Source organism: Paroedura picta, chromosome 7 (genome assembly GCF_049243985.1).
Source record: "Paroedura picta isolate Pp20150507F chromosome 7, Ppicta_v3.0, whole genome shotgun sequence".
NCBI lineage: Eukaryota > Metazoa > Chordata > Lepidosauria > Squamata > Gekkonidae > Paroedura > Paroedura picta.
The window spans coordinates 55366305-55379700 of NC_135375.1; the positions used below are offsets into that span (position 1 = coordinate 55366305).

At 39.9% G+C, this 13396-nt stretch overlaps 1 protein-coding gene across 1 annotated transcript in view; it reads left to right on the plus strand.

Moving 5' to 3' along the window:
• SNX24 (sorting nexin 24) overlaps nucleotides 1–13396 on the plus strand; it is a 91726-nt gene that overhangs the window by 43875 nt on the left and 34455 nt on the right. The window contains exon 2 of the mRNA XM_077344408.1: nucleotides 11630–11713. Within this exon, the coding sequence (XP_077200523.1) occupies nucleotides 11630–11713 (84 nt within the window). The remainder of the gene's footprint in view (nucleotides 1–11629; nucleotides 11714–13396) is intronic.

The following is a 13396-nucleotide window of genomic DNA, read 5'->3' on the forward strand; positions in this document are numbered from 1 at the left end:
GGCTTCAAAATCGCACAATGGTTGCCAATTGGAAACGCTATTGATTTGCCATAACGCACGACGTCGTAGACAATCTGCAACACTCCTGAAACCGATCAGCAAAAAGCGCTTCGTTGTAGCGCTTTCAGGGGAATCCCAAAAAGTGGATTCACCCTCCGGAAAGCGCTACACTCTTGCAAACAATCTGCAACACTAGCGATAAAGACCTGTGCGTTAACATTGTTGCGGTTTCTTCAAAGTCCCTCCTCCTGAGCCTGTCCTCCAAACTTCTGGCGAAGCGATCGCCATTTTTTTTTCTCCGAGCGAGCGGGGATAAACGCACCAGCGAGCCTCTTTCTGTTTAGAGGCTTCCCTGGCTTCAGTCCTTCACCTTTAGTCACTAAGCACAAACCACATAAAAGCCCATTTGCTGAAATAAAGTCCCTTTATTTTTTACACATTAATTCAGCCGAAAATCGGGCCCGTGAGGGGGGGGGGGATTTTTTTTTTATCACTCGAGGCAGCGTGGCAACGATCATACGATCAAACGACAGCTCACATTAGGCAGCTGGATGGGTCTCTCCGTTGCAACGAATCTACACAGATTCGTTACAATGGGTCTGTTTTTTTTTAAAAAAAACCTTTCTTAAAGGGAAAGGGGCTGTTTGGGAGCATGCTAACGGCTGCCCATTGGCTGCTTGACGGCCAGGGGCGGGACGAGCTTGGAAATAGCGCTTCCTTTTCTGCCGAGACCGGAAGCTGCGGGAAACGCTACAAAACGCAACTGGATTCCACTACAAAGGCAGGTATGCATAACGACGAATTCCACTATTTTAAATGGCGATTTTTCGTTCAGTGACCAATTTGCAACAAAGATCCCGGTGCGAAAAGCCCCTGTGTTCTCCCAGCTCCTCCAAAAACTGCTTCCTCTGGCAAGCAAAAGCCTTTTATAGCACAAAGGCCTTCTCAGCAGAGGGTGGAGCTAGCAGTCAGCTCCTGAGATAATGTTCTGTTCTCCCAGCTCCTCCAAAGACTGCTTCCTCTGGCAAGCAAAAGCCTTTTATAGCACAAAGGCCTTCTCAGCAGAGGGCGGAGCTAGCAGTCAGCTCCTGAGATAATGTTCTGTTCTCCCAGCTCCTCCAAAGGCATATAATCACAGGAATATAATTGTATTCACTTAAAAAGAATTTGAAAGTATATTCTGACACCATGATTTTTTTTTAAAATCACACACAGTGTACAAGTGTGGAAAAACAAAATTAATGTTTGTAGGATCTGTTAGCAGTGCAGAATCCTATTTTACCTGTTTATGCCACCTGCAGGGCACTTTGCTCTGTGTGTATGAATCTGCTGGTTGTTTCAGGATCCCGGGAGTTACACTCGGCCTCGGCCAGGGATTTATCCCGGCCCCTACCTGGTGGAATTAGCTACCAGTAGAGCTGTGGGCCCTGACAGAGTTCTCTGGGTTCCACAGAGCCTGCAAGACGGAGCTCTTCCACCAGGCATTTGGTTGAGTGCCCACAGTCATAACATCAGGTCACCCCCCCTCTTTTAGGTTTTCCTGGACTGGGTATTAGACGAAGTCTGGGTCTATTGGGTAATCTACTCCCCTTGGTTACATCATTGAGTCATTGGGGATGAGTGTTGATTTTTATAGTTATCTTGGAATAAAATGTAACCATAAATAAATAAATATTAAATAACAAAGTAATAAAAACAATAAATTTGATTAACAGTAAAAACAGACCAATGCCCTTTAAAACAGCAAGAAACAATAAGACCCCAATCAGCACAATAGTAGTTACTGAATTTAATTAGCTAGCTATGGTGTTGGCTGAGGAGGTGGAGGGGAAGAGAAGGGGAGCAGGGATGGAAGGGAGGCCTGGAATATAGCTTCCTAACTGTCCTCAGCCACAGGCCTGGTGGAACAGCTCCGTCTTGCAGACCCTGCAGAACCTGGCAAGTTCCATCAGGGCTCTAATCTCTCTGGGGAACTCATTCCACCAAGCAGGAGCCATGACTTGAGGCCATATGTATTTCTTTAGGGCCATGGATCCTTAACTGATTGGTGTTACTTGATTGTAATGCTCTCTGGGGCATGTATTCAGAAAGGTGGTTCCAAAGATATGCAGGGCCCAGACCGTATTAAGGCCGTGAAGGATAAAACCAAAACCTCAAACCAGATCCAGAACTCGACTGGAATCCAGTGCAGTTGCCACAATACAGGTCTTATATGGGGCCCCCATGGTGTTCATGTGAGAACCCGGGCAGCTGCATTCTGGACCAGCTGTAATTTTCAGCATGCATATGGTGTTATTTCGTTACTAAGACTTTGCCATTATAAAATCACAGCATCTTGCTTTCATCTGCCATTTTATGCATTCCCTTACACTTGTCTGAAGTACTTTGTGAATCACTCGCCTCCTAATAAGCTTCTGTTACCGCTTCCCCTTTTTAATTTTTGACTTTAATGACTGTGTTATAACACAATCACAAACTGACCATTAAAAAATTACCATTCCGTTCTCCTCCAGCCTAAAGAATCTCTGTGGTCTCTGGAATTTTATAAAGTAAGTTTTAGTAAAAAAATAATACTGGTCTGATGCTGTTATTTATTGAATTCTTTAATCAGCTAGCCACTGTTCCACATTCTGAAATGTACCAAAAAAAGCTCAAAGTATAGTTTTTGGGAAAATGGCAGTTTGGTTCTGGAGTGGACATAAATGTTGGAGTGAACTTCTAAATAAATTATTGCCTTTATGTCCAACTTCTTTCAGAATGAGTTTCCTGTATATGTACTCATCCTTTTTAAAAACAAAAACAAAAATCTGCAAATGAAACGCAGACAGAATACTTGGAAAGAAGGGAGACAAAGTGCTTGCAATTATGTTATTGTGTTATTATGCAGTTATAGGTTTTTTTTTAGAAAAGCAACCTTGGAGACATCATCAAGTTTGTCTTTTTAAGCCAAAAGTTCCTTTTGAGGGAAGGAAAGATCATTTTTAAACATAGCATATAGCTCTCATCGACAAGCAAACTTTCAGACTTATGATGGTGACTGTTTCTGTTCTTTCCTTGCAAATCATGCTACAGGCCTTCCCATTCACAATTAAATGTGTTTGAACTGAAAAGCCATGAAGGAGATTGCTTTTGGGCAAATGCTACCTTAGGGAGGTGCTATAGTGGTGAGCAAGGAAAGAAGTAAATACAACTCACCTAAAGAAAGAATTTAGGCTGATCACAATCATGATAATCAAATGTTTCATTTTTAAATAAAATTGAGTGGCATATGAAAACAGGAAGAAAGGAGGGATGAGACAATCAAGTCAGATGGGTGATGTGGACAAGCATTCAAAATGGTGGAAAAAACACATTGATTCCAGTGAATTCTCCACTACTGAGACCTGAATTAGAAATGAAATCACAGTAACTGAGGAGTCAGAAACATCAGGGCAAGTTAGCAAGAAATTCGGATCTGCAGCTGGAAAATGAATTTCATTATCTATAAATGTCAAATTCTGTATTTAGGTAGGAAAAATCAAATGCATCATTATAGAATGGGGGAGACTTGTCTTGGCAGTAATATGTGCAAAAAGGATCTAGGAGTCTTAGTAGACCATATACTGAACATGAGTCAGCAGTGTTTCTCAGTGGTTAAAAAGGCACATGAGATTTTGGGCTGTATCAAAAGAAATACAGTGTTCAGATTGTGTGAGAGCTTTACTCTGCTCTGGTTATTGTGTTCAGTTTTGGGCACCACAATCGAAGAAAGATGTAGACAAACTGGAGTGTGTCCAAAGTAGGGCAACGAAGATGGTGAGGGGTTTGGAGACCAAGTTGTATGAGGAAAGGTTGAGAGAGCTTTGTCTGTTTAGCTGGAGAGAAGATGACTAAGTACTTGAAAGAATGTCGTATAGAGAATGATGCAGAGTTGTTTTCTGTTGCCCCAGTGGGTCAGACCAGAACCAGTGGGTTGAAATTTATTCAAAAGAAGTTTTGGCTAAACATCCGGAAGTAGTTCCTGATAGTCAGAATGGTTCCTCAGTGGAATAGGCTTCCTCAAGAGGTAGTGGATTCTCCTTCTTTGGAAGTTTTTAAGCAGAGGCTAGATAATCATCTAACAAAAATGATGGTTCTGTGAATTAGCCAGATTGTGAGTAGGTGGGCAGAAGGGATTTTGTTGGGGCTTGGCTTTTGTGACCTTTCCTTGCATGGCCATGGAAATGCCAATGGCCACTTTGGGGTTGGGAGGTGAATTTCTTCGAGGCTAGACTGGCCGGGAGGGGGGGGATATCATCTGAGCATGGAATTGGAGTCACTGTGGGTGGGCAGATAGTTGTGAGTTTCCTAAATGCCTGAACAAAAGGTCATAGCTAGACAAAAATCTACCTGCTCTTTAGAAGGCCATATCCTGAAGGTGAAACCCAAATACTTTGGCCACCTCATGAGAAGGAAGGACTCCCTGGAGAAGAGCCTAATGCTGGGAGCGATTGAGGGCAAAAGAAGAAGGGGACGACAAAGAATGAGGTGGCTGGATGGAGTCACTGAAGCAGTCGGTGCAAACTTAAATGGACTCTGGGGAATGGTAGAGGATAGGAAGGCCTAGAGGATCATTGTCCATAGGGTTGCGATGGGTCGGACACGACTTCGCACCTAACAACAACAACAAGACAAAGTGAATTGAAAAATCAGACATTATTTAAAAGAAATTTTCCCAAATTTTCCCAAATATTTGGCCATTGCCACATTTTTTTCTAATCCTGATAGCATCAATGCTCAGCATGCAATGATTTTCGAACTTACTCTTTAGAGCACACTCCCAACTTGTCTGCTTCAGAACTCCTGGTCTTGTCTTGGCAGTACTGTGGAGCACTGTGCATGAATGCACATAGATGCAAAAGGATCTCACTGCAAGTTCCCAGTCAAATGCACAGTTCATGCAGGCATAAGCCAGGCCTCTTGAACTGTTATTGTCAATAGACAGCACTTATATGAACAGATAGCATCTAATGTTCCTTTGCATCAGTGCATTGCATTGAAAAGTGGTCTTTCAAGGAAATGTAGTTGCTGATAACTTACTGGAATAGTGGATTTGAAACAGCGAGACCTCTAGTCAAGTTAGTACTTGGTTTTGGCCAAATCACTGAATTCCTTAGTCAAGATGTACAAAAAACCCCTATGAAATAACAAGCAAAGGAAAAATATGACTATGTCCCTAGGGTTGGGGAGGCACTTTTGTACTTTGATAATTGGGGGATGATGTGCCTATTTCATCATTATTAATTATGATAAAATATACAAAAATCAGTTTATGATGTACTATTCTGCATTAAAAATTCACTTTAAATGAAGACAGCTGCTATACAGATTGCTCCAAAAACCATTAAACACTTTGTTATGGCTTCACAGAAAGAGTTCTTAAGTCAGATATTTGATTTAACAGGCCCAGTTCTTCCTCTCCAGCATGATAGTTATGAGCTAAAATGTTGTCTTTTTTGGCATGATATTCAGAGAAAGATATGAGTTTCTGCATTCAGTTCAAATGGACACTATTAATCTTATTCTTTGTTTACTTCAGTCAAATTCTGGAGGACCTTTGCAATGGCTGAGTATTCTTATTACGTATTAGCCCTGTACAGGGGGAGAGGGAATATTGTGGTAATTGAGACAGATTAAGATTATTTAGCAAATATTTGTATTTCAGATTGTTTTGTCTAGTGCATTTATCAATTATATAATTAAAAGGCAGTTATATGACAAATGACTCATTATTCGATAATAGACTTTTTCTAGGAGATATTCACTGCTTGTTACTTATAAAAAGTTATGCAAACTTAGTTTTAGCCATACAGCAGATGCTTAAATAAAAATTATTTCCTTATATAGCTCCATCTTCTTTATTTTGGCTCTTTTTACCTTTGCTTGGTGTTTTGACTTCCTTACATTATTATTCTGTCAGCATGCCTGCAATTCTTCAGTTAAATTAGTGTCAGACATGTCCATTCCCTAAGTATTTTGCGACTGCCTCTTTACTACAGAAATCTGTATGTCTCCAGAATATACTTCTGTCTCACTGTGTAAAAATGCTTCCCCCCATGTAATACACTCTTAAGAATGCATAACAAAATGTATAGGTCAGATACTTCTTTTCACTCAAACAAGTGAGTGAAATCCATAGATTCAAGCCTATGGATTGAAAGCTATGTTGCTTGCACAATCCATAGATTCAAGCCTATTGATTGAAAACTGTGTTACTTGCACATGTTACTTCTGTTCGTGAAAATTTCTGTCAATTGCTGTCTGAACTCCAGTACTGCCCCCCCTCAAAGATTCCACAGCCTTGTATGAACAGAATTTCAGAGAACATAGCATGCAGTGGTAAAAAGATAGGAAATACTGTTCTGTGAACACAGTTAAGATCAAATCCAGTGTGTCTACAGTGTTAGATGTATAATGAACTATCTTGAATTGTTGGAAATAATTGCTAGGTAAGAGCAGGACAGTGCCAGACCACAAAAGATACACATATATTGAATTTAAATTGGCATGATTGAGGCCACAGCTTTTATTGTTATGCAAAGGAGTATGGGCAAACTAAATGTGACAGGGCAAATCCACAAAGCCACTCCTCCCCATCCTGTAACTAGCAGACCACAGTCCCTTGGGGAGGAGAACCCACTGGCTGGCCCGCCTGCACAGTCAAAGTAACACGCCTGTTAAGCTCCCCCTACCCATCAGGCCTGCCAGTCTGCTGAAGCTAAGGAGAAGTCCACGGGCATCAGTCTCTATTAGGGTCTTCCTTGGTCACCTTACCATGTGCAGCAGCTGTCTCCCCGTTCAGGAAGATACTGCTGCATATGCACATGCACAACCTCATAACTAGGCTCCCAAACTACGCAAACTCTTGCCAAAGACATGGGCTCAGCCCCAAAGGATCTGTCCCCCTCCAGAAAATGCAGCTGACAAAGAAAGCAAAAGGTCAGAACAGTGAACACAGGAAGAGCGAGAGGAGTGATCCTTGGTGGTGTGAGCAGAAAACGAGGCTAGACAATCACTCCAGCTGTCCTTTTAACCCCAATGAGCTGCTAAGCCACATCCACACTTTACCACAATTAAATTGGCCAGCTGATTAGCTTCCTGCCCAACCCAGCCATGCAGAAAGAGAGGTGGATTCCCTCCTTTGTCCTGCCGGCATCCTCCTCACCTCCAAAAGTGGCCACCATCTGCCCAGGAAAATGGAGCCATGGCTGGATTTGCAATGATTAATGTTACAGAACAATCTACATGTATTTGGCTCTTGATGAGCCTCTTGTGGCGCAGGGTGGCAAGGCAGCCAACATGCTGTCTGAAGCTCTGACCATGAGGCTGAGAGTTCGATCCCAGCAGCCAGCTCAAGGTTGACTCAGCCTTCCATCTTTCCGAGGTCAATAAAATGAGTACCCAGCTTGCTGGGCAGTAAAACGGTAATGACTGGGGAAGGGAATGACAAACCACCCCGTACTGAGTCTGCCAAGAAAACACTAGAGGGCATCACCCAAAGGGTCAGAAATGACTCAGTACTTGCATAGGGGATACCTTTACCTTTATATATTCTTATTGTGAAGTCCCTTCTCCATTCACACAGAGCACCTACCACTCTCTACAACCCCTGTTTCTCTCTTAGGTTGAAGCTTACAAGTAGGGAAAGATTTCTCATTTCCCACTCTTCACATATATTTCAAAATATCTACAGAGCCATGACCATTTCACAAATCAGATCCTGTGTCTCACTTACAGAACATTTCTGCACTGAGGACTCATCCAGCCATCATTTTATGATTATTCCTGTTTTAAAAATTCAGGATCCCTCCCTGAACCATTTCTGAGTTCTGCATTGCTCTCCTTTCCCCTCTCCCCCCCTAATTGAGCCCCAATTTGTTTCCTCACTGAAAAGAAATTGATCCAATTTTAATAGCCAGTCCTTAAAAATTCAAAATATGATGTGGTATCACATAGAATAGAAAATATAATTTTGGAAGAATAAACATTTAAATCATTGTAATTTGAGTAGTCAGAGTTGTTTCCTGCTTTGCCCATCTAATCAAATCTATTTTATATGCCTCCAAGATATCTAAAACTTTTATGCATTATTAGTATGTTAAAGGTATAAGAGGGTTCAGTTGAATTATAGGTGGAATATTACAGCATAACATCCGATTTTTTAAAGTTATCCTTAGGCCAGAAATTTGATTAAATTTTAATCGTTCTTCCTTTAAAGGTTCTATAGCTTCTGTCAAATTTGTGAGGAATAACGTATCATCCATATACATTGTTAACAGATGGTCTTTTTTCTACAGTTAACTCTGATATCTTTATTACATCTTAATTCATTAGATAACGGCTCCAAAGTTAATACAAAAAGTAATGAGGAAAGTGGGCATCCTTGTTTGGTACCCCAATTAATATTTATTAAGCCAGAAATACAGTTATTATTTCATAATTTGGTGATAAGGTTTCCTGGATGTTGTATCTACATTTACTTTTGGTATTTAAACTAATTTAACTTCCAACCAGGAGGAAGGCAATGGAGAATTCTCTATGTCATTAAATGGAAGAAGATGGAGAACCAAAATATCTTTATACTCCATATAGAATTCTGATGTAAACCCATCTAATCTTGGTACAGAGCCTGTTTTTAATTAATTGATTTATGTATTAATCTCTTCTAAAGTAATATTCCTGTTTGGCAAATCCTTACCTAGGGTCCACACAAGGAATACTCAATGAAAGAAAATATTAATTCATTGATGAAGATTGAGCCTGATTTCCTCTATAAAGATTATTATAAAACTCCAGAAAGGAATCCAAAATATTCTTTAGTTTATTAACCATATTATCCCTTGAATTTTTAACAACCATAAACAATTTGCTTTGTAGGGTTACCTTGATTTTATTTACCTCTCAACAGATTTTCTTAAATTTCACTCAGCCAGCCAAACTCTTTTCCGTTGCAACTTCCTAGCTGCCAACTTTCAGCTGTTTTCAAACTGTCTCTCCCTAACATGCTGTCAGCTCTCATTGGTTGCTGTTAGGGAGAGACAGAACATCATCATACATGAATATGGATAAATATTTCCCTTCTATCTATATGGCAGCCAATGTGGTGTAGTGGTTAAGAGATTAGTATATAGGAGATCCATTTTGAAAGCTCCATGGGTGGCATGAAAGCTCACTGGGCAATCTTGAGTCAGTCACACTCTGTCTACCTAACCTATACCACAGAGTTGTGTGGATAACTATATGTTGAACTGTAGATGCTACTTTAAGACATTTATTTGCCCAAGCCATTATCTATATTTCATTGTTCTCTGTGTTGCATATAGTTTGCCAGTTTTAATGCTCACTGATTGTAGAATAAGTAAATTCTTCCCCCGCATATATCTTCACCCCAATATCTTGCTATATTTATATATTTATATTTTATGCTTTTATTGTGTGTTAGCAATATACTTTCAAATGGGTAGCCGTGTTCGTCTGAAGTAGCACAATAAAATCATAGTCCAGTAGCAACTTTAAGACCAACAAAGATTTATTCAGGGCATGAGCTTTTGAGTGCAAGCACTCTTCTTCAGATTTTGGGTCTGACAAAGAGTACTTGCACTCGAAAGCTCACGCCCTGAATAAATCTTTGTTGGTCTTAAAGGTGCTACTGGACCCTGATTTTATTGTGCAGGGGAATATTGTTCACATTGTAATAAGGACTCGGACACCTTATATTTGGCAAAACTTGGCCACAGCTTTTATTTATAACTGAGCATGGCGTTGCATGGGGAGTACATCTGCCATCTTGCAGCCAGCTGACCACAAAGGCACTGCCCCAGTTCTCCTGGCAAACCCGCCAGGCACTCACCCAACATAGGCCTACTATTCCACAGGAGATTGACTACTGGTGGAGCCTGCTGGGTGTCACTTTCTGTCGGATCCCTTAGCCACCTAGAAATGAGAGCCACATAATGACTGTTTCACCCTTTGCAAGAGTGCCTCCTGATTCCATATCTACACAGCCCCTTACAGGAGCCCCTATGCCTTGGGGAGGCCAGCATGTTCCACAAACAATCCTCCCCATGCTTAATCCTGCAAGCTTTGACAATGAAATGCAACATTCATCCAACCTTCCATTATAATAATAAACAAAACACGTAACCCAACAAAAGGGATGGGAGGGTGGGTTGCCTCAATAGCCAAGCTGAGAGCGGGAAGAGGCATATTGTACCAGGCACTCCCTTATAAAGGGAAGTGCCTGCCGCCACTGACTGACCACTTCAAAGGGAATGCTGCTCTCCCAGCCTTGCGCCAGAGTCCAATAGTAAAAGCCACCCGGGTGAGTCCGAGCTGTTCTTATTCAAGACTTCATTTGACCAATTTAGTTTTTATTTATTGGTATTCCTAATGGTGATTTAAAACTGTTACCTTTCATGTGTTTTATAACTTTTATTTATTGTAAGGCATCTTAAGTGCTGCAACATAGAAAAGCCACCAATCCATGTCTTAAATAAATCAAAATTAAAATTATTTAAATAAAATCTGTCTTGGCTTTAAACTTGGATATCAGTATTTCAATTGCTAAGGACCATAAGTCAAAGAATTTCTAGAGCCTTGTATCATTTCCCTGACTGTTAAAACATTTGAATATTTTACCACTAATGAAATTATTTCAAGTTTTTCTCATCAAAAATCCACTTGCAGGGTCATATTCCAAGGGGAAGCTCTCTGAGAAGAGGGTCTTATACCACTGCATTTCCTCCCAATATTGGCTAGTTTATGTCCTAATACAAGAAATCTGAAAGTAGGAACCTTTGGATATAGTAGGTGGCCTCTAATTACCATGCTTTTCTACTGATCTTGGTTCACTAGATTCTGAGGATTGTGAGGTATCTTGTCATCTGCCCTAGGATCTGACCCAGGGACCTGAAAGTCAAGAAAATGTCATGTTAGTGGTTACTAATTAGTGGATCTAGAGAACTTCTTTATCTGGCCTTTCAACCTTCTACAAGAGGCAGTAAAAGCTGTCATATATATCATGCAAAGAAAATGAGCTAGCACCACATTTCCCCCCCTAATGGTGTAAACACTAGAGCAGACCCAGCTGAGGCTAGGATGAATATGTAGGTGAGGTGAAAATTAACCTGCAATGTAGTCGTTGTATTTATATTCCTTGGTCTCCACAAGATAGGCTACTTACATTAGTGAAGTTGTTAACATAGTGTATGTTAGATTAAAAGAGTAAGAGACAGAATATTCTCCAAACTGGGCATAAGTTATGTTAATTTTGCAGTTTTGTAATTTATGAAAATTATTAAGGTATGATATAATTTCATGTGAGCCATATGGAAGGGCGGTATAGAAAACAAATAAATCAAATAAATTATTATTTTCAAAAATATCAGAAATCTTAATTTTCCTTAGATGTGATATAACTGGATGGGTGGAGCATGTCATCAGATTGCTCATTAATCCTTGCTGTGCCGAAGTATTTCCCGAGACTTTGGAGGGGGAGTTAGTGGGGGTCAGCTACAATTGTTAAAGGAAAGTTTTTTTAAATCACCTATTACATATGCTGGGAAAATATCAGGCAGATGAAAATAATCCATTTTAAAATCATTTTTCCTAGGTCTTTAAGATAGAGGTACTAATGAATGGAAGAAAACACTTTGTTGAAAAAAGATATAGTGAATTTCACGCTCTCCATAAAAAGGTAAATACATTCATATTTCACTGTATATTTACTATGGTAAATAGTATATTGTTATAAAACTGATGCTATATATTCCTTATTTTCAGAAGTCTCAATAGTCTTTCATTCAGAATTGTTTGTGCCTTGTTATATGACTAAAGAACACAATACATTTATTTCAGCTACTGCTGTATTTCTTTCTTTATGTGAGGAAGGTAAAAAGGTAAATGAGGTAAAAAGAAAGTTTTTCAGAACATGAAAAAATCAGTTTCCCAAAGACAAGTCTGACCAGATTTTGGGCAAATAAACTGGTGCCTTTTCTAAGAGAAAAATGTTTGCCAGATTATGATATATATACATTATATTACAATAGTGCTTCTGGTTTGGATTCAGTGAACCTTGGGTAAAGCTCTGCTCATGAAATGTTACCCTCACAGTTTGTCCTTCTTCCTACAGCTCAGTGTATCTCTAAAAAGGCACTACTCAGAGTCAGAGCTACTACAGGTTATGGCAAGGGAGAATGGTTTGGTTTGTATCCAAGCGTTTCAACTCCTCACCCTTTTATCTGCTCATATGGATTTTGATCAGACTTTGTGGTAGGAGAAGGGCAGTGCTTGGAAATCTGAGACAAATATTTTGAAACCTCAAAAACAGTGAAATCCATATTTGAAATTTCAGGACATCTGAATGTCTTCTTTCTATAGACGTTTTTGTCAGAACAATTATGTTAGCGTATCTTAACTGAGAATGAGAAAACTGTAGAATGCTTCCTAGCAGTGGAGTTGCTTTTGTCCATGAAGTAAAACTTTTGTTGACAAAGCTTTTGCTAGGGTGACATCTCCTCAAGTTCCTCAAAGATAAAATGTAAATTTTTCAAATCCCTGTGAGCCTGCATGTCAAAATCAGCCTAGTGTCCTTGTGATTTTCGCCACTTCACCTTTGTTTAATGGTGATACAGCTCTTAGAAAATGCTTGGAAATTCATGCTAGATGCTGTCTTTTCTTTTGAAAAGTGCAAGAATGAAAGAGAGTGACGTACTGAAAGTCACACAGAAACATGCTTCAGATGTAATTCTAACCATGGTTTGTTGTTATATGATTAAGCCTGATGGATCCTTGGGTTCACACACATTCTCCCCTTTGCATGCAACCAATATTTTGCATTAGAGCTGAGCTTTAAATTATGGTTTGCTCTCCTTCATGCAAGCCAGAATTCCACAATCTAGGTCAGCCTTTTTCAACCTTTTGACTATGGAGGTACTGCTGAAATAGTTTTCAGGTTTTGAAGTACCAAGAAGTGATGTCAGCTGTCTAGGTAATTACCATATGTTAATTGTATCTTAACTCAACAATGGCCACAGGATTGGAAAAGGTCAGTTTACATTCCAATCCCAAAGAAGGGCAATGCCAAAGAATGTTCAAACTACCGCACCATTGTACTCATTTCTCATGCTAGCAAAGTTATGCTCAAAATCCTACAAGCTAGGATCCAGCTATATGTGGACCGAGAACTTCCAGAAGTACAGGCAGGATTTTGAAGAGGCAGAGGAACTAGAGCTCAAATTGCCAACATACGCTGGATCATGGAGAAAGCTAGGGAGTTCCAGAAGAACATCTACTTCTGCTTGATAGACTATGCTAAAGCCTTTGATTGTGTGGAGCACAACAAATTGTGGCAAGTTCTTAAAGAGATGGGAATACCAGA